This window comes from Botrytis byssoidea (genome assembly GCF_014898295.1).
Source record: "Botrytis byssoidea strain MUCL 94 chromosome Unknown BBYS_027, whole genome shotgun sequence".
Taxonomy (NCBI): Eukaryota; Fungi; Ascomycota; class Leotiomycetes; order Helotiales; family Sclerotiniaceae; genus Botrytis; species Botrytis byssoidea.
In genome coordinates, this window is record NW_024065868.1 from 32,037 (window position 1) to 52,474 (window position 20,438).

Sequence of the window (20,438 nt, forward strand, 5' to 3'; positions counted from 1 at the left end):
CTCGACGTGAACATTGTACTCGGGTCCCAGAGTTGATTTATTCTTTGACGGAGGGGCGCAGCAACAGGTATGAAGGGTTCAATATCGATAAATTTGAATGGATCGTGGGACAAAGAACCAGGAGAAGAACTCTCGAGCTGCGATGGCCAGATCCTTTCAAGGAATGCGTAGCAACGGCCCCTGGCATAAGGTGGGAGTCGTGAAAACTTAATCGGAGACAAAAGACATTCCAATTTGGGCAAATTTTGCTGGTAAATGAGCGACTATTGAAAGTTTGGTCCGATTGTAAAGATTGAAGCACATTCTCACTCACTCATAACATAACGGCACGTCACCAACATCTCTAGTAGCACAACCAGGCCCATCTATGTTCAATTTAAACATGAGCCGCCGCTTATATGATTGCCCAGAGTAATTCACCCAGAAGTATTAAATACTTTGATGCCATTAAATAGAGAGCGCCAACGCCCAAGAGTGTCGAAACAATTTCAACTATTGCTGCGATGGTAGAATTACGCCAAGTATCTTTTTTGGTCTACTCGCTGACCTCTCTAGCTTCATTTCACAGATTTATATCATTATCATTCTTTGTATCTGTCCACCGACGTTAAGGTTGTTGTCATATATTTATATTCTGGTTGTCCTTCTTACATCTGCGTGATGCAAACGCAATTCAACTGCCTTCACCAAATCATGGCCTCTCCCATGACCAAAATCTTAAAATCATGACAACAGAAAAATGAAACTTGACATATTTGGATGCTTTGGCTCAGTATCGTTAAGCTCCTCTCAGCTATCCTGAGCTAGTAGATTATAAGCACTCGAACTTTCTGTTTTCAACAATTTTCTACCAACTTATGCAAAAGCGCTACGAACCCTTCATATTGACCTCAGTTACCTCATCCACCGTTTTGCACCATCCCCGGACCATGTAAACGCTGACTTCTCTGTCTGGTTCTTCCCGTAGTGAATTTTGCATGTGAACATATGAGTTTGTCATTCCACTAATAGCCATCCATCACCTCTCCACGATGTATCGAACCAGTCCCTGCTCCAGGCGTAACAACTAACGCTAGGACTATCTTCTCTCCATCCAAAATTTATGACTGGAAAACGTACTCACAAGGAAAGTATAGTCATGTTCGGGTAAGGATAATTATTGCATTGCATTGAAATAAATTGGCCCTCTTTTTATGAAAACGGCAACTCCTTGTTGCGCATGACCATAGACGATATGTACGTTGTGAGTGGACAAAGCCTACAGTGAAGACGGAAAGGAATGGCATGAATCAATAAGAAGTGGGATGATGAACAATGGAGATTGACGCAAAAGCTACGCTCAACAGTGTGAAAGCATCCGAAAATGTTTCCCAAGAATCATATTCACGAAATAGACACGAGAAATATTAACAATGCCATCAAGGGCTAATACTATTGTTTTATTTAATCGACACCAAACACTAACGTAGGAAAGCACCTCATCTATATTACAGCATAATCCATTGTTGCATTCTGACTCACTCAATCAATCACCTCCTAATCTATGTCCTGAGCCACGAGTCTTCCACGATTCTGGTAGAACACTGCCAGATGAGCTGGCAGAATTGGCAGATCGTTGTGGTGGTGCAACCGCGGTACCATAAGATCTTTCAGTAACAGTGGTTTGTGTGGTTTGGAAAGCTCTTTGAATGAAACCCGGAGTTGGAACAAAATTTCTTCCACCACCAAACGTAGGCCAAAGTCTTGTCAAGAAGTCATGTAAATGTGCGGCAACAAGACCGGTAGCTTGAATCTTAGCTGGGCCAGGACCAGCCATCACAAAAGTCATGAGAAGCATGGCATATGGAATCCATGGTGCTGGGATGGTGACGACAAAAAAGGTAGCTTTCATGCCACGATCATCTTGTGTCGATGTGTATGCGAAAGCCAATACCAATGCCGATGTAAAGATGACACCGCCTGTTATGAATACATTCAATCCCTGCGCATTTGTTAGATGAGATTTTTACAAGGCATCTCTTGAAGTAGAAACACCAAGTATCAACATCTCAATGATAATGACTTGAAATGTAGGGAGCTACAACCACCCGAGTTAAGTTGAGGAATCAACACGAGTTTTCTCATAGGAACTTCCCACCATGCCTACACCTTAACTGATCCTATTTGTTGTTTTGCGAATGTCGGACCAGCCAAGATGTAAGGGTAATCTTCCTCGTTTTAGGAACCGTTGTAGCTAAGAGCATTGCACTAAACGGGCAGTATAGAGGTTGGGTTTGAACAGACCGATGAAAGAAGAAAAGGAGAAAAGAGATAATGCCTACCAAGATCGTCGCACAAACAAACAATACATATGTCAAGAAATCTCCTGGTTGAGAGAATCTAGGCGAAGCTGATTCAAGCTTGCTTCCATAAGTGTATACTGTTGTTCCAATGTAAGTCAATCTATCCTGATTGTGATGCGATCCTTCAAGTCTTACGAAAGTATGTGTCGAAGAGAATACCCAAGTCTGGGCCAGTGACGAGAAAGGGAGAAATCAGTCGCCATAATTGAGGCGGGAATTGCATTATAGGTTGCAACAAGAACATGACATGGTAACCTGAAAGAATATGAGTGTAGACCAAGATCGAAAGAGTCAAGGCACCAGCAGCCAAAGTCCTATGCACTATTATCAGCATCAGTATTAATTGATTGGCGCATCTTTCACAGAACGCGTTGCGCTTACCTTGAAATAGGCGGAGCTGCCCAGAATACATCCATTGCCGACATGGTTATTGTACGGTATGAAAGATTGTTGAAGATGTTGTGAATGAAGCTTCGAAAGCTTGATGTTGTGAGGAGAAGAAAATTGAAGAGAAGAGCTTTTTCGCGACTTATGAAAAGTGTTCTTTGCGAATAGCGCTTAAGTAAGCTTCAAAGGAAGCTAGGTCCCATTTTAGGTTAGTGCGGGACAACTTGGGATCCTTGACCTTACTGTTGTTGTAGCTTCGTGTACCTAGCATACATTGTAACCTCAATGTCATGTTTGGTATTATCCTCAAGTTTGAATAATAACGATATTAAAATTCTGAATTGACAATTAAAAACTGTATTTACTCTACCATACAACACGATCATTATTCAGTAACCCTATCATGATGGTTGAGAAGCATGCTTACAGTGAATTAATGCTGATCTCAACCAAATTCTGCGAATTTTATCACATATGCGGTTGGCCGATCACGGATCAACCCCACCAAGAAATTTAACCCATCGGCATGAGTCGTTCGGTGAACTTTCAAGCCTTTGCTTGATATTTATTTTCGTTTTATCCTCAATTATATTCATCCAAATTAGACATCATGGCTGGATTTGACGCAAAGTAAGCTATCGAATGATTTCAGCCCCAAGTTTCGTTTTCTTACAATCATTCTAGGAAAGTTCTTATGCTCGGTGCGGGCTTCGTAACACGCCCAACCTTGGATATTCTCAGTGAAGCAGGCATTCAAGTTTCTGTTGGTACATAAGCATTCCAATTCCTCTTCAAAAGATAAATCTGACTTTTTTCTAGCATGCAGAACCATCGAAAGTGCTAAGAAGCTCTCCGAAGGTGTCAAGAATGCCCACCCAATCGCCCTTGACGTCACAGACGACAAAGCTCTCGATGCCGAAGTTGCAAAGAACGATTTGGTCATCAGTTTAATCCCATATACATACCACGCTACCGTCATCAAATCTGCCATCCGAAACAAGAAGAACGTTGTTACCACTAGTTATGTTTCTCCTGCCATGCTCGAATTGGACGAGGAGGCCAAGAACGCCGGCATCACAGTTATGAATGAGATTGGTTTAGATCCAGGAATCGATCACTTGTATGCTGTTAAGACCATCGAGGAGGTTCACAAGGCGGGTGGAAAGATCACTTCTTTCTTGTCATACTGTGGAGGTCTTCCAGCTCCAGAGAATTCGGACAACCCTCTCGGTTACAAGTTCTCTTGGTCTTCCCGTGGTGTTTTATTGGCATTGAGAAATGCTGCAAGATTCTATAAAGACGGAAACATCGTTGATGTTGCTGGTCCAGAGTTGATGGGTACCGCCAAGCCATACTTCATCTACCCAGGATACGCATTTGTCGCCTACCCAAACAGAGATTCTACCCCTTACAAGGAGCGTTACAATATCCCAGAAGCACAAACTATCATCAGAGGTACTTTAAGATACCAAGGTTTCCCAGAATTCATTCGTGTATTGGTTGATATGGGATTCTTGAGTGATGAGGACCACGGATTCACCGAGCCAATTTCCTGGAAAGAGGCTACTAAGAAGGTCCTTGGATCTTCATCAAGTACTGAGGATGATTTGAAGTGGGCAATTGCTTCCAAGGCAAAGTTCGACAGCACCGAAGAAAAGGAACGTATCATGAACGGTCTTAACTGGGTTGGCATCTTCTCCGACGAAAAGATTATTCCCCGTGGTAACCCTCTCGATACTCTTTGCGCCACTCTCGAGAAAAAGATGCAATTTGAAGAGGGAGAACGTGATCTCGTCATGTTGCAACACAAGTTTGAGATTGAGCACAAGGATGGAAAAAAGGAGACTCGTACATCAACATTGGTTGAATACGGTGATCCAAAGGGTTACTCCGCTATGGCCAAATTAGTCGGTGTACCATGTGGTGTGGCTGTCAAGCAAGTTCTTGACGGAACAATTAGTGAGAAGGGTATTCTTGCACCTATGACCAGCAAGATCAACGATCCATTGATGGAGGAGTTGAAGAAATACGGAATCACATTGGTTGAGAAGACTATTTCTTAGAGCATGATATCACATACATTTAGATGACATCGAAATTCAAAAGTATTTGCATGGTTTAGATGTGCTTCCAAGACCATTATCTAGACTACCAAAGAACCTCTCACGTACTCTCGTGAACTCCATTCTTCACCCTCCTTTTTTCTCCTCGTGTCATCATCGTCATTTCAAGACAAGCACACACCACCAAATTTATCTCAACGTTCCATTCTAAAGTATAAAAGACAATAAACTAACGAATCATTGCACATACAATGGATAAAACACTATAATAAAAAGGCGCTGCAGGTGGTGTGATTCGGGGCCTTGCTCTTGGCGACTGACAAGACCTCCAGATAGGAGGAAATGAGACGTTCTTTGAATGTGTGGATTTGGGATATCATATTAAAATGAGCTGACGGCATGTAGCAAGTATGTACGAAGATTCCTGATGTTTTGTAGAAACGGAAGATATGCTGCGCAAATGTCAAGCTTCTTGCACGGCGGGTAGCGAATTTCATCTAAGCCACTTCACTTCTTGATACACCATTAATAAATACGCCACCAAGCAGCGTCAGCGGATTGGTCGGAGTTCGTCCTTAGTGATTGATTGGCTAAGAGTTGTAAATGATTAGGTTATTTTGAATAACTACATTCTCGCTTGAACATCAGTATCATTGAAGCGCTTTATGTGAGGATATTACTGCTATTGTACATTTTGAAATCCCTTGTAAGATATTTTCCTACGGATTGATCTCCTATCTTGATAGATGGAATAGATCCAAACTTTTATGAGCGCTCCCAAAAACCACCTGATATATCTGATCATGGTTGTTTCGTCTACATCATCGATAAAGGAGAATTTTGTGCGTAGGCCTGTTTCGTTAGTTAGCTTATTATTTGGAAGAAGAAAAAAGATTCTAGTACTACGAACCATAGGCTTGATATTAGGATGTGGCACTGCATCAAACTTGTGGAAGTCCAACTTATAATCAGGTCCGATATTGATATAAGCTCCCTTGTTTTCCGTGCTATCGCAATATCTCGGTGCGGAGAAGACTAAAAATTGTTAGTTAAGTCTGTAATGCATCCGTGGAAATTCACATACCAGTAATGCATTTTCCATCGTGTTCCTCTTCATAACCTTCCATTCGGACCTCATGACTACGGATGATAGCCTCTAATCCATTGTTCTCGCAAAACCTTCTAGTGATATCCGGTCCAAATTGCATACCGACACCACGTTTACTTGGGCCACGACCTGGCTCCTTTTGTGGATCCGTCCATAACATTTCCATCATCAATCCTGCCTGGCCCGGTTGGCGTTGATTATGTCTGTTCAAAGCTCGAATGTCGTCTAGCGTGATCTTGTCATCCGAGAATAACCCTCCGTGAAGGACAAGATATTTCTTGCCAATGAGAGTTGCTAAAGGCAGGGCCGAGAAACTTTCGGAGAACAGCTTGAAAGTACGTTCTGATAAGAATTAGTTTGTGTTCTCAAAGACCACGATTTAAATGCATTGGGAAGACAACTTACCATTGTATTTTGCCTTGCACTCGCCCTCAAATCCATAAACACGGTTCATGTCATCGGTCTCATGATTTCCTCTGTTGATAAAAAATGCTGATGGACGTAACCATTTGTATGCATACAACAATAGTGCAATTTCACATGACCAAGAACCTCGATCAACGAAATCACCGTTGAATAAGTAATAGTGCTTCTCTGTGGGTAGACCATTGAGTCTGAAAAGTTCCATAAGATCGAAAAATTGACCTGAGACTCAGTGTTAGCTTAGAACTGCAATGCCATACAAAGACAACTTACCATGTGTATCTCCACAAACGGTCAATTGTGCGTCACTGTCGATCTCCATCTCCACCATTGTCGGTTCATCATAGACAATCTTTTTGACTGCCATGACAATTTGATAAACATATTTCTGGTGTATTTTCTTGCCATTCTTGAAACGTTCAAGCATATCATTGATAAACTCAGTCGTCATTTCGTTGCCCAACTCTACACCATCATAATCCTTCACAACCATATCATCAAGGTTGAGGCCCTCCGCCGCGGATGGTGGATCTCCAACTTCGATGGCTCGAAAGAACTCGATTCTTTTTACAATCTTCTCACACTCTGCCAACTTGAGCTTCGCATCCTTATCATTTGGTGCCTTCTTGACAACCGCCTTGAAATCTTTGAGAGCTTCTTTTGGTTTTAGGATTGCAGTATATGCAACGGCTCGACGATAGTATGCCTGTGAGGAAGCTGTCAGATTTCAAACTTTGGGCAAGAGAAAGGCAAAAATGGAAAAATCCCTGAGCCAACGAACCTTGACAAAATTCGGATCGAGTTCAATGGCTTTTGTAGCATCAGCTATTGCGTATCCGTAAGCCTCAGATTTTATGTTTGCCTGCAAGACTGTTAATCACGCGAGCAGTTTGAATGTTGATACATGTGAAAATACCTGAGCTCTGTTTGAATAGTATGTTGGCTTTTGGTCGTCAAGTTCTATGGCCTTGGTGTATAAATCGATAGCTCCGAGCCAGTCGTGAGCAGCGAAAGCTTTGTTTCCTTGATTCTTCAAGGCAACTGCCTCTTCCTCTCGGGAGGACATTTTCTCAATCAATCAATCAAAGATTCGTACAGTGAGGTAGGTGAGTGAGTGCGGGGTTCTTTATCGTGGAAGTAAAGTGATGGGAAGGAAATTTATGCTGATAATGTAACAAAACTTCTCAATAAAATCCGTTTGATATCTGGAGGTCCTAAAGATGTAGACTCTACAAAATTTGATTATAAAAAGTACACGTTGGAGGGTTGTTTGTACTTTTATGAATTTACTTTTCGAATCCCTCAAGTATTCTTTCGGAGTCCAGAAGCATCCCTGTTGTGCAACATTATCACCGATACAGCTTTTAGGTACAGTAGTGTATTTTGCCCGCACGCGCTTAATCATCGATCCAATTTCCGTTCCTCTTATCGCAAATCCCCATAGTCAATCGTCACCTAACCTTATTTGATTGATTCGGCATGAAAGCGTCTTGACTATTATAGTCCGGCAAAGTTGGGAACTTACGGCAACGACTTTAAGAAAAGTGTCGATTTATATCCTTGGTTCGTAGCTGGCACATCCGCAGCGATGGATCTTTTACCATCAAAATCAACTTCATCAACCGCAACCGCTCTCACAAAACGCGCAAATGAAACTGCTTTGATGCCACCGCCCCCAAAACGAATCAAGAGACCAAAGAATGTTATTGACGAAGATACGTATACCGATGCCATATCAGAAATCATTGCTCGAGATTTCTTTCCAGGGCTACTCGAAACAGAAACGAAACAAGAATACTTAGATGCACTCGACTCAAAAGATGGAGCTTGGATCACAAGTGCTGAACGTAGGCTTCGACATGTCATGACTCCGGGAAGGCGTATTGGAAGGCGGGGTACATCTATTCAAACACCATCTCGAGCTTCAGAAACACCCGGCGGATTTGCTGAAGATACGCCAATGTCAGTCACGTCCGACGCAACTCAGGCGCCCCAAGTTGAAGTCGATACAAACATGAGTCTCACCAACTTCCAATCATTATATACCAGCGAAGATAACGAAAGCTTCTACAAATTATTAGACAAGCAAAATCAGAAACGAGCTGAAAAATATGCTTGGATGTGGACCGGGAATAAAGTGGCATCTAATATGATGCTAAAGCAGAAAGAAGTTGAAACAAGGCTTCTACAGTCAAGACAATCTTTGGAGGATGATGGCGGGAAAAGAAACAGACTTGCGATTCAAGACATCAGGGAGAGGCCAGCCCAACCCGACTCCTGGAAATCTACGCCAAATAATGGATTAATGTTTCGACCTGATAGCGTGGAAGATTCAATTGAGACTGTGGCACAAAGAGCACAAAACGATTCGAGGGCAGCACCCAAAGGTGTCGCATATGCTAATACAAGGTTGCCAGAGATTACACTCCAGGAGGAAGTCAACATACCGTCTTCCCCATCAATGTCTGCTGTCAGGGATGCCATAGCTGGAAAACGAAGAATTGCGGATTCAGAGTCTGGATATGACGGAAGCGAAACTCCACGTGTAAATGGTTATTCATTCGTGGATGATGAACCAGAAGAAGAACCATATACACCTTCTCCGATCATCGATCTTGGCCCAGGCGAAACCACCAAAAACCCTTTCATAATAAAAGAGAAAAGCAAGCGGGAGGACCTACATCACAGGATGGTGGATAAAACTGCCAGAAGTAAACGTACATCTGCAAAAATCGGTATGACCGGGAAGGTTGAGATGACTCCTGTGCCCAAATTTCCCAGTAGTCCTAGGGTAGGCTCCGGTGGCCTGACACCAGCTGCCGAACGCTTATGGAGTCGTGTTGGTGGTTCTGGTAAGGGGACTAATGACACCTTTGGTGTTAAAACACCAGGCACTGTGAGAGCAAAATCCAACCTACGGGCGAGATGGACTCCGTCTGGGAAGAGTTGAAAAACATTGGATTATGGAAATAGAACGGCGTTTGGGGGATAAACTAATTACAAGATACCCTATGAGTGCTAACAAGTCATTCTTTATATACAAAAGCTAGGAATCTCGTCCAGGTTCCACATACCTAGTAGACACAGGACAGGTTACCGATACATGAGGTCTCCATTGGCTAAAGATAGATTAGAATGGTTATATTCTTATGAACATCAATGACCTTGAGTTTAATAAGCATGCTAGATGATACCAACAATTACGATGATTCTTCATGGACTTTGAATACATTTGTCTCATTACTGTAATACATCTAAAATTTTATCCTTCATGATTGCTTTGTAGAGCTTTCGAGTGTTACCGTACCCACACAAGCCACACCATCTCATGATATCGATAGTGACGTCTTCCAAATCTACAAGGATTGAGGCTCGGCAAGAATTATCGATGAACTTAACAGCCGTCGAAATTTTTGAACATGTCTCTGCGGAGTTCATTGTCTAGTTTTTCGGCATGAATTTCTGAACATCATTGAATTAATTGTTTGGTAACTATGGCGGGGAAGAGGATTCTAGACTTGGCCGCTCTCTTCAATGCTTCCCGTGGGGTTGCTCAGAAGCACATTGCACTAAAGACAAGACAAATTGATGTATACAATAGAACCTCGACTCTAGCAAGAGCAGTACGCAATCAAACGGACCGAGTTACGGAGACTGCCAAAGCAGCATCTTTCCTTGCATCGAGATTGAATGATAATGTGCCAGAATGGACCAAGGAGGCAACAGATTATACAACCAGTTCTCAACCGAAGGACAGTGGGCCTATACCCAGTAGAGAATCTACGAAGGAACAAGAGCATGCCCCAGAGAAAAAGGAGGGGTTAGAGCAGGATCATTTCTACGAAAAGTCCGAGTCAAATTCGTCTATCAACCCGACTCCAAGAAGGGATTTGCACATTCAACAGGAAAAGGCCAAAAGTTACCCTCTTCCAGACGGAACAATCCCTCCCCAAAATGCAGATATCAATACTACCGAGTTAAATGCAGACACAACTCCTATCAGATCAAAAGCTGGACCCAAGCTCGATCCGATTGATAGTGAGGGATTGCATCCTGCGGCTTCGAGTGCCTCGACTATACCTATTCCAAAAACCAAGCCTTTATCCGCTGATAATGCAAAACGTATTCAACAAGAACACGAGCGCCAAATTCCATCAGTCACTGCGGATGCAATTGGGCATTCAAACAATCCATTGGAAGAAGGACACGATGAAGATTCTTTCTATGATAGATCAAGACACACATCTCCTACCTTATCTTCCCTACCCAGGGCCAAAATACCAAAATATACATCCGATATACAGGAAAATGATCGACATTTGAGGGATGATGCTATAAACTCTGATACTTTCTCAGAAACTGTTGATAGGACTAAACAAATACCCTCTGTTGAATCAGTTCCTGAGCAAGAACAGCTGCCCGAGGGCATCAACACAGATCTATTCTATAGCCCAAGGGTTGCTAGGTTATTGGGAGGCAAAACTCAAGGGTCAGGTAAAGGTACCCTGGGGTTAAAGGGAGTAAAAAACACCCCTGTAGACCAAACCCAGCTCGCAAGAAATAAGGACCAGGATACGTTCAATGTTCATTCATCTGTTCAAGCGGAACCGACTACCCCGGATAGTCCACTCAAATCCGTTCTCGTGACTCCTCGTCAAAACGATGAAGATATCGAAAAGCTAGCCGCAGATATTAGCAAAGAAAGTAGTAATAACACTGTAAATATGAACTCCTCTCGCACCTGATGCTTGTGACACTGAGATCTGACAATGATATAGTTGCAGCCAGAGAAGAGCTCACAGCCTGTCCCATATAAGCTGCGAGAATCTAGTGTTCCTTCTTCAAGACTTGGAAGGTTGTGGAACTATAGTGGCCTCGCTGCTGGCATGGTAGGAGGGGCTATCAGCGAAAGTCTTCGTCGAGTTGGTGGCGGTGGCGGCGAGGGATCTTTCATGTTGAGCGCAGGCAACATGGACAGGCTTGTGACCAAATTATCTCGGATGAGAGGTGCAGCTTTGAAATTGGGCCAGATGATCAGTTTCCAAGACTCCAAAATGCTTCCGGCGCCGATCCAAGAAGTAATGCAACGAGTTCAGGATCGAGCAGACTACATGCCTGCTTCACAAAGAAACAAAGTATTGATAGCAAATCTCGGACCTGAATGGAGAGACTTATTTGGCGAATTCGAAGAAGTCCCTTTGGCTGCTGCATCTATTGGTCAGGTCCATCGTGCAACACTCAAATCAACGGGTGCAAAGGTTGCTGTAAAGATTCAATATCCTGGAGTCGCAGATTCCATAGACTCCGATCTTAATAACCTCGCAATACTACTAACAGCATCTCGTCTTTTACCAAAAGGCTTGTTTCTCGATAAAACGATAGCAAATGCCCGAACAGAGCTGGGATGGGAATGCGATTATATTCGAGAAGCGGAATGCGGACTGCGTTTCCAGGAACTTCTGGCGGATGAAAAAGATGTTTTCGTCGTACCAAAAGTGTTTTCTGAAGCATCAGGGAAACAGGTTCTTACTATGGAATATATGGAAGGAGTTGGTGTTACTCGCGCTCAAAGTTTTACGCAGGAGCAACGAGACTGGATTGGAACCCAGATTCTACGCCTCTGTCTTCGCGAGATTACTGAGTTCAAATACATGCAGACCGATCCTAATTGGACGAATTTCCTCTACAACGCACAAACCAATAAACTAGAACTTCTCGATTTCGGTGCCTCTCGCGAGTATCCCGAAGAGTTCATTACCAAATACACACAACTACTAGACGCAGCCTCAAGATCAGAGAGAGATACAGTTCGCGCTCTGTCTATCGATCTCGGGTATCTTACAGGCCAAGAATCTAAGGCAATGTTAGACGCGCACATACAATCTGTTCTCACTCTCGCAGAACCATTTTTAGAGTCTTCCCCTGAGATTTATGATTTCAGAGACCAGACCATTACGGAAAGAGTAAAGGCTCTCATTCCGATCATGATCAGAGAGCGACTAGCGCCACCGCCAGAAGAAACTTATAGTTTGCATCGAAAATTGAGTGGGGCATTCTTACTGTGTGCGAGATTGGGCAGTAGAGTTAGGTGTAGGGAGTTATTCACGAACAGTATGGAGAAGACGAAATTTTTGTAATGACTGAGAGAGAGTAGATTTGCATAATATATGTTCGTACATTTGTATTTGCTGTCAAAGATGGAGAAGAGAGAAAGTCATAGAAGAAAAGTGCGAATAGAGTATAGCATAAAGGAAACGTACAATCACTACTCGTAATGGTCATAATAGATCCCTGCCCTGAGCGTTACTATTTCAGATCTTAGGGGTGGAAAAATCGAACTTACCGAGAGACCCCGCAAGTAGCGCAGCCTTATGATTTTTGCGGGCCGATCCGCACATTGACGTAACATGCGTGCTATACTCGAGTAACTTCACCGCAAAATTCCACACATTTTACATCAAACCAAACCCCATACGATAATATGTCTTTTAAAAATATTCTTGACAAAGCTAAAGCTAAGGGAGAAGCCTTTGCTGCTCAACACAATTTTTCTATCCCCGGTCAATCCACAACGCACACACCCCCACCACCACAACCCGCACCACCAGGATACTATCCTCAAGTTCAACCTCATCACAATGCAGGCGCACCTCCTCCGATTCCTCAGAATAGACCATCCTATTCTGCGATTCATCCTTATTGGACACCTTCTTTCGCTCCCCACACACACGTTTCCGACAATTTCAGACATCAGCTAGGCGATCATGGCTGGGGAAACAATGAACTGCAAAATTACGTCGCAGACCGAGAAAACTCGTTCCACGACGAAAACGGCCATTTGATCCTCCGAGCCATTGCCTCTAACGGTAGATTTACAAGCGCACGCTTAACCAGCCATATGACACTAGCCCGAGATCGCGGCAGTCTCGTAGCAACTATTACACCACCCTGTGCCTCTGGAATCTGGCCGGCTTTCTGGCTCCTCCCGCGTGAACCTTTTACATGGCCAAATGATGGAGAGATAGATATTATGGAGACGTGGAACGGGGATGCGACGAATCACACCTGCTTGCATTGGGGTCATTTTAATGGGGAGGATTGGAATAAACATAGGGTTGTGGAAACACCGGTGCATAAGATGCATCATGCACAACACACATATGAGTTTGCGTGGAACCAACCCGAGAATGGTGTAGGAGGAAAGATGGTCTGGTATATCGATGGGAAGGTCGTTATGAAAGCGACGGTGCCAGAGGGAACGAGGAGGCTGAATGATTTTCAGGTTATCATAAATGTAGCGATGGGCGGAAACGTTTGCCAGGGACAAAGACCGCAAGATGGGCATTATGACTTGAGGATTCATAGTCTGAAGATGTGTGATGAGCCGACAGGTGGGTGGGGAAGGTTTGAAAATGACTTCATGCATGGGCCGGAAGGACATGCGATGTGAAGGGCTGCTTGGCCAGTTCGAAGATAATGAGACACATCCATGAGAATACCCGCGATCGAAACGACTAGATGAGATTATTTTACTATCTAGATTCTGTGTTTATAAAGTTTCTGTTGGAATAGCGCTTCCTTTGGCCTACGGAAGCTTTGCTGGGTGGCACAAAATACTTGAATATAGATCATAAATTATGGCAATACTGCCCGTTGTGGAAATTTCAAAGCGAGTTGTGTCAGAGCTTCCAGCTCGAATCTCTAGTATTTCAGGATTTTCCAACCCATTCAGGGTGCTTTTGTCCCTTGGTCCATGAGGAATCAAATACTTTAGGCTGCTTCGGATGATTGTGGGGGACCCTATTCAGAAATCACGGAAAGTTAATTGCAGTAGGAGCTGAGCTGTACATAATAGAATCGTTCTTCATTAGAGGTTTCTACAGTAAAAAAGACGCATCTTAAGTGGTACGAGCTCAAAGTTGAGTCTATACTTGTTGTTGTGCCTTTTACCATGCTTGGTTTCTAGACCAGGTAAGATTTATACTATTGCTTAGTGTCCTGCCTCTTTTGCTCTCCGACTATAGCATTTTATTCGCATCATTCTATCCATGTATTCGAGTCATCTAGCACGACAAGATTTTAAATGTACATCCCATTATGCTAGAACCAGTGTTTTCAAGATCTATAGATTATTATCAGGGAAGGTCTGTGAGAGGTCAAAGAGTAATTCTGATTGTCAGTTGCATTCATGTAATGAGTGTCATCGTCTTTTGTAGGAATCAGATATCCAGGCTTTAATTTTCATCGCAGTCAAAAAACTGTGCCTACCTTATTCCACTCATCGTGCAAATCATGTATGAAAATGTGAAATGTATATTCATTTAGCAGCCAAATAGAAATCATTTGATTGATCCTTGGAATGATAGTCATATCAACTACAAAACATTATTTCAATGTCATGCAATTCTGTTTTCAAAGATTCCGCTATCACTCCTGTCATTTTTCAATTTTACAGTCATTTCGATGCTCTTTCAGTGGCTTTTTATCCATTCCAAGTCACATCTGTCAAGAGTTGCAGTCACATTGATATTCATACTACAAGATAATGAATCATCATGATTTCAAGGGGTCTGAATGAGAGCTGCAAAACACCTCTTAAGCCTTCAAGTCCCCCGCTTCAAGCACTTTCTCATCTACATCTACATTGAACGAATAAATATTCATTCACTGTATTCAAAACGAATCTATAAACAAACACCGTTTCCAAGTACATTACCTCTATTGCAAGCAATCATGAGTAGCTCAACCCCATATCGTCAACACAAATCAAGACAACGGGAAAGATCAGCCAAACGTTCTGCCCCCCAATCCCGCTCAGGAGAATTATCCCGCTCAGGAGGAGTTTCAGAGCATCTTGGTAACAACCTCATCAGCGTATCTTTGGACAATTTATTGCTGCTGCCCTGGAGTACGCACCCCTCCGTCGAGAATTGGATCTTCCTGAACGGAGTGTCACGGAGATTCAGAGACGAGAACGCCCCCCACCACCGCCGTTGCCTTTGTCTCACTCAGAATCACAATTATCTAAGGATAACCATCATACTCGTTCTCCAGGATACACAGAAAATGTGACCAGTCAACGTAGCTGGAGAGAGAAAGATGCCTCTGCAAAGACCAGCCCTCGTCCTCGGCTTTCTCGAGATCAACCTAGAAGCGGCAGTGAAACTTTCTCTCCGCTAGAAGCACCAAAATTACAGCAAGAAACTGTGTATTCGAGTAATGAAAGACAGCATTTTCAAGGAACCCCGAAAAAGATGGCCAAGCTCGCCGTAACATCTAATTCCAGAATCGGTTCAGAAGTTTCGAACCAGTCGAGAGATTCATACCACCCAGGAGAATCGCCCCACTCAGGAGGTCTTCCAAATCATCTCAATAACAGCCCTCATCATCCGTCGGATACCCAAACACCACCACGTTCTCAAGGAGAACATCCGACACACGTCTACCCCAATTTTTATCGCTCGGCGGATGCGCGATTACACCCAAATCTTCGAAAAGTAGTGCAGCTGGATCCTGGCCCTTTTCGTTCAGGGAATGCTCGAGCGCCATCCCAACCGCAAAGAGGAGCTCCCAGCTACTCTAATCCCATACCTCAGTGCCCATCAAATCTCCAAGGGCAACCAGCACAGCAAGAGCAATTTCATGAAGGTAGGCGTCAAGGCCAGTCTATTCCCCCACAGTTAGTTTCTGCTGCCGCGGACTCAATACCTCTCCCTCAAAAATTGAATTTTCGTACACCCCACGGCACTCGCCCCCCTACTACCGAGCAAGCACAACAGATAACAATCGAAGGAATCCGACCATCTCGAGAAAGAGATCTAAATCGAAATCCTTATCCAGACCCAGAGTTCCCTCCGGATCTAAGAGATGGCGATCAGTCTCGTGGTAGACCTCCCCTACAGGAAGTCGCGCGCGGTCAAAAACAAGCCGGCTCAAATAAGTCTTCGATCTCGGGTGCACATAGCAGCGATCTCGGTGGCTTAGACTCGTGCGAAAGCTCGCAAAGCTCATCTCCTCGCGATGACAGAAGAAGATCATCCTCACAAAGAGAGTTTGTCAAATCCAATTACCCGTGGAAACACAGTTTTCCGGGTGATTGGAAAAATCCCAAATCTAGACAGATCCGAGATAGTAGTCTCCTAGGGAAAGTCTTGGAGCACGCAGGATATGTAGATGCCATGACCTCAAAAGGCTTAGTGCGCAAACCCGAACCCAGATCAAAATTCAAAAATAATAATTCAAAGGGTCGCGGTGACCGTAAATCAAACCATAAAAGCGACCATCGTAAGTGGCATGATAACCATTCTTCTGAACAATTCGACGATGAATCTGTTGAAGGGCAGCCTCTCCCTGGCTCTCCCCATCAATTCGACACTAGGCCTCACAGATCTACTAGACAGTAAGTACTTTTCTTGTATATTTGTCAGAACTGTGATATAGAGAATTGCTAATTCAATACAAGGATTTAGATTTCACGCCCACAGCCAAGCGAGTCGACGTGGTGTTAATGGACAACACTATCTTCTCATTAATCTTAAGGTTCTTCTTAGCCTTGGACTAGATTATATATAGCATCCCATACCACATATTCATTGTTTCTGGTCGTAAAGCTTCTTGAGAAGGGGGGGGGAAGGGTGATTGGTAGCTCTTATGTTGTATTTTGAGGAGGGATAATCTAAATGCCTGGTTTTCAACTGGATATAAAATTATATCATCATTCATTACAAATCCCACCTCAGCTAATACATATAACATAGCTCTTGGTGATTCTATTGTATGAATGGCTTGTGAGCAATTTGTGTAATATCAAAAAGATCGAATAAAACGCTGTAATTAGAATCATGCAAGTTTGGTAAGTTTAATAGAATGTAATGTAAATTGAAATCAATTTCCTTCGCCCATGGTGAATTGACACTGGCGCTTGACCTTTTAACATCAAAATCTTGATCAATGCCATCATAATTTTATCGCCCAATCTAATTGATATGATTCGATTTAAGAAAAACTGATTAACAATTATCTGTATTTCCAATAACAGCGACAATTGCCAGCGGGTTGTGTACCAAGTACTATTCTATAAATTTGACGGTGTGGCTTCAATGATGCTAGTTGGAGTTTCCAACCCTCCCGAGGTCTCGGGCTCATGAAATCAATGCTTGATCAACTTTTGATACCATCCTCAAATATCATTGACGCCTGTTATTAAATGAGGTTGCTGAGTAGCATGACCATAAGAGGCAATGCGTCATGGAATGCCAGGCATTGGCGATGGATATGAAAGATTTATAGCCGATTCCCACATAAAGAGGAGGTTGATTGCTAATTATTTCGTGCAAGCGGTGACCTACCACGTGCCTACCCTACCTCGAGAGTCGAGCCTACTAGGTAGGCACCGTTTCGTTTAAATAAACGTCGTGATCATTGTATTACTGTAGCCAACATGATTGCAAATATTTTCTTTTTCTGATCTATCGCTCAAGCCTGTTACTCCAGTCATTCATTGATCTCTATTGAACTTAACAAAGTGTGGGATAGCAACGTAGATCCACTGCCAGAATTCATCAGGTGTAGAATATATGGGGTGGTTGACTTATTAGTGGGTGATCCTGTATTTTCAGTGGTTGGGCTTTCCCTGAACAGGTGACATGACGATTTATGCTCAAGAGAGGCTTATTCAAACAGTCTCGAAAAATTCAAAGCCCGAGATCAAATTGTTCATCTAGTCCTTCTCAGAAAATCAGGATAAATGATGATTGCTTTTGACCCCGCAATGTATCATTCATCACAGCTGGAAATATTCAAATGGCTAAATGAAATGATCTTACCGGAGTCATCCTCCTTCCTTCTAACCTTTGCTTGCAACTGCAACATCCACTAATACTTACACGACCATATATTTCAAAAAGACCTCAAGAAAATTGTTGAAATCTCCAAAGACAACTCCATCAACAACCTCAAGAATGTATTTAGTCACAAACAAATTCTGCTCTAAAGATTCAAACAACGCATCACACGGTGAATGTCCTGCCGTGAACGCTTTACTTTCAAAGCCGAAATACACGGTCAAAATATTCCCCGCGACTCTCATCGAGACCATTCCACAATCCCCGTCAGGAGAAATCCCAACAGAAGTTCAAAAGCTCTATACATGGGCAGGGCATATTTGGCATCATGGACATACAAGTAATCCAATCTCTAATGAATCGAAAGATTCTATCTACAGAAGAGACAAGTGCAAAGACGGGTGTGTTGGCTATATCTATTCTTGGGCTTGTAAAAGAGGATGGAAAACGGGTCATGTATTCGTGGATGTTTTATGTGGAAGTGAATGCATAACTTGCCCTGGGAGTAGTGGTTCAAATTCTCCCACCACGATGCCTAAACTTCAAAGTAAAGATGGTGCGAGATTGGGATATTGTTATACATGTGAAAGTGGAAGGCGGATGGACAGATCCACTATATGTAGAGTGAAAGACTCTGTTACATTTGGATCTGGAAGAGCTACTGTACTTGAAAGAGTTAAACATGGGATTGGAAGGCCACTTGCACGTGGGATATAAGAATCTTTCATATGTAGAGTTAGTAGAGCTACCCAAGCTATGGGACAAGAAGACTCGTTACCAATTTAGTGGAGGGTTACATTGCGTCAGGAACGTGATGACATTGTTCAAGTGGATAATGTTGGAAGTTTCTTGTCAACCTGATAGACTTCGCAAACCATCCATTTCGAAGGACATCCATTCAATCGAGTGGATTGATCCCTTGAAGAACCTCACTACATGTATCAAAAAGCTTGTCAGAGCTACTCTACCGTATATATTGAACACGGATGCAAATCAGAACCTTACATTTGCATGCGCTTGCGATGTTTCTTCCGGAAATGCCAAACTTGCATGCCGGGTAAAACGAAAGATACTGCGACTCTAGAATGATAGAGTCTACGGGGTTGAAAAGGACATTCGTGTTGCCCGTTACCACGAACTCGACCATCAGCGACAGTGTTCAAACTATGAAACTTGGAGATGTGTCAGGTTGAGGAGGCTCTTGGTCACGGAACATGGAGTACCAAGGATGTGGCGAAAAAGCTTGCAAGTTGCAACATGTCTGAGAATGGGTATCCTGCGCTTCTGAGGGAATCTGGATCACAAATGTTCACCAAATAACAATGACTGATCACTGATTCGATACACTTCTCTTTTTTTCCCTATCGCTCGTGGTATGAACCAGGTTTGGCTTTGCTGCAGAAAAAGATACCCTTCCTCTGATGAGTATTCCTCAAGATGTAGCGATAGAACTTGATAATACGAATAAAACTTTGCACTGCTGATTCACACAGTTACTTGTTGAGATTTTCCATTCAGTGAATGGCGTAAATGTAAAGAGGGGGAAATTCCCATGATAACCAGAACGGCTCTTAACGGGATTCACATCTCGATGACTTCACATCATGGTTTTACCATCCCTGTTTGGAAAGGAAGATTATGAATTACATGAGAATCTCTAGACAATGGAGCGTGCATGCAATATGGAATATAATGCGGGGCATGAGTTGAAGAAGGTGTAGGAGCAAGATGAACAGGATGTAACAGTGAATGATTACCACGGTTGAGAGATGAGAGGAAATGGCATGAAGTTGCCTTATCGAGGCTTGTGAGGGAATCATAAACTATGTAATGTTGGCACTTCAGGCATTTTGACTTTGGGATATGTCTCATTACACACTTTAGAGTCATAAAAGGCTTCTGACTCTAATTCTCTACCACAACAGTCACCTTGCTGGTGAGAATCAGTCACAAAAAGTGACAAAACCTTCACCTACATCCAATTTTCAAACATCATTTATGGCTTCCACTTTTTCCAAAATCAAGCAAACTTCATTATTACCAGATCAATTACAATAAATCCAGGCTTGCTTAACCAGACCGATTATTCCCATGTCTAACTCAATAATCATGAACCAAGGATCTGCGACCCCGGAACTCTCTTCCGGCGAACGAAATGTTTATTCTCCTGCAACTGTGCCTCCCTCCTTGATAAATACACAGAAACAAAAAGCCGCTTTATGGGCTCAGCCTAGTGAACCTAAATCCACCGATTCAAAAAGTCCAGAAGCCG

General features: G+C 43.0%; 8 protein-coding genes across 8 annotated transcripts; 6 read left to right on the top strand and 2 right to left on the bottom strand.

Moving 5' to 3' along the window:
* Nucleotides 1-1,525: 1,525 nt before the first annotated feature.
* EAE97_010296 (uncharacterized protein) lies at nt 1,526-2,767 on the bottom strand (the record flags this gene model as incomplete). Its single annotated transcript, XM_038880811.1, has 4 exons — nt 1,526-1,981; nt 2,322-2,419; nt 2,478-2,656; nt 2,724-2,767. The coding sequence occupies 4 exons, from the start codon at nt 2,765-2,767 to the stop codon at nt 1,526-1,528; spliced, it is 777 nt and encodes a 258-aa protein (XP_038728205.1).
* A 572-nt stretch (nt 2,768-3,339) lies between these two features.
* On the top strand, nt 3,340-4,792 carry EAE97_010297 (uncharacterized protein; the record flags this gene model as incomplete). The annotated part of the gene is made up of 3 exons (XM_038880812.1): nt 3,340-3,359; nt 3,414-3,496; nt 3,549-4,792. 3 exons carry the CDS (start codon nt 3,340-3,342, stop codon nt 4,790-4,792), a joined length of 1,347 nt encoding a protein of 448 aa, XP_038728206.1.
* Nucleotides 4,793-5,248: 456 nt separating this feature from the next.
* On the bottom strand, nt 5,249-7,618 carry EAE97_010298 (uncharacterized protein). Its single transcript, XM_038880813.1, has 7 exons — nt 7,240-7,618; nt 7,105-7,185; nt 6,597-7,029; nt 6,306-6,545; nt 5,877-6,242; nt 5,703-5,827; nt 5,249-5,644 (listed from the first exon to the last, which is right to left on the bottom strand). Exons 1-7 carry the CDS (start codon nt 7,387-7,389, stop codon nt 5,609-5,611), a joined length of 1,431 nt encoding a protein of 476 aa, XP_038728207.1. The 5' UTR covers nt 7,390-7,618; the 3' UTR covers nt 5,249-5,608.
* Nucleotides 7,619-7,911: 293 nt separating this feature from the next.
* EAE97_010299 (uncharacterized protein) lies at nt 7,912-9,273 on the top strand (the record flags this gene model as incomplete). Its single annotated transcript, XM_038880814.1, has 1 exon — nt 7,912-9,273. One exon carries the CDS (start codon nt 7,912-7,914, stop codon nt 9,271-9,273), a length of 1,362 nt encoding a protein of 453 aa, XP_038728208.1.
* Nucleotides 9,274-9,817: 544 nt separating this feature from the next.
* Nucleotides 9,818-12,460, top strand: EAE97_010300 (uncharacterized protein; the record flags this gene model as incomplete). The annotated part of the gene is made up of 2 exons (XM_038880815.1): nt 9,818-11,041; nt 11,102-12,460. The coding sequence occupies 2 exons, from the start codon at nt 9,818-9,820 to the stop codon at nt 12,458-12,460; spliced, it is 2,583 nt and encodes an 860-aa protein (XP_038728209.1).
* Nucleotides 12,461-12,804: 344 nt separating this feature from the next.
* On the top strand, nt 12,805-13,773 carry EAE97_010301 (uncharacterized protein; the record flags this gene model as incomplete). The annotated part of the gene is made up of 1 exon (XM_038880816.1): nt 12,805-13,773. The coding sequence occupies one exon, from the start codon at nt 12,805-12,807 to the stop codon at nt 13,771-13,773; it is 969 nt and encodes a 322-aa protein (XP_038728210.1).
* Nucleotides 13,774-15,056: 1,283 nt separating this feature from the next.
* Nucleotides 15,057-16,726, top strand: EAE97_010302 (uncharacterized protein; the record flags this gene model as incomplete). The annotated part of the gene is made up of 2 exons (XM_038880817.1): nt 15,057-15,180; nt 15,378-16,726. The coding sequence occupies 2 exons, from the start codon at nt 15,057-15,059 to the stop codon at nt 16,724-16,726; spliced, it is 1,473 nt and encodes a 490-aa protein (XP_038728211.1).
* Nucleotides 16,727-18,283: 1,557 nt separating this feature from the next.
* Nucleotides 18,284-18,883, top strand: EAE97_010303 (uncharacterized protein; the record flags this gene model as incomplete). Its single annotated transcript, XM_038880818.1, has 1 exon — nt 18,284-18,883. One exon carries the CDS (start codon nt 18,284-18,286, stop codon nt 18,881-18,883), a length of 600 nt encoding a protein of 199 aa, XP_038728212.1.
* Between the last annotated feature and the right edge of the window lie 1,555 nt (nt 18,884-20,438).

Excerpts from the sequence above, each read along its gene's own strand:
- EAE97_010298 (XM_038880813.1), bottom strand. The coding sequence starts at position 7,389 with ATGTCCTCCCGAGAGGAAGAGGCAGTTGCCTTGAAGAATCAAGGAAAC. Across the intron at positions 7,030-7,104 it reads TCGATCCGAATTTTGTCAAG|GCATACTATCGTCGAGCCGT; the intron begins GTTCGTTGGCTC and ends GCTTCCTCACAG. Across the intron at positions 6,243-6,305 it reads GTGCAAGGCAAAATACAATG|AACGTACTTTCAAGCTGTTC; the intron begins GTAAGTTGTCTT and ends AATTCTTATCAG.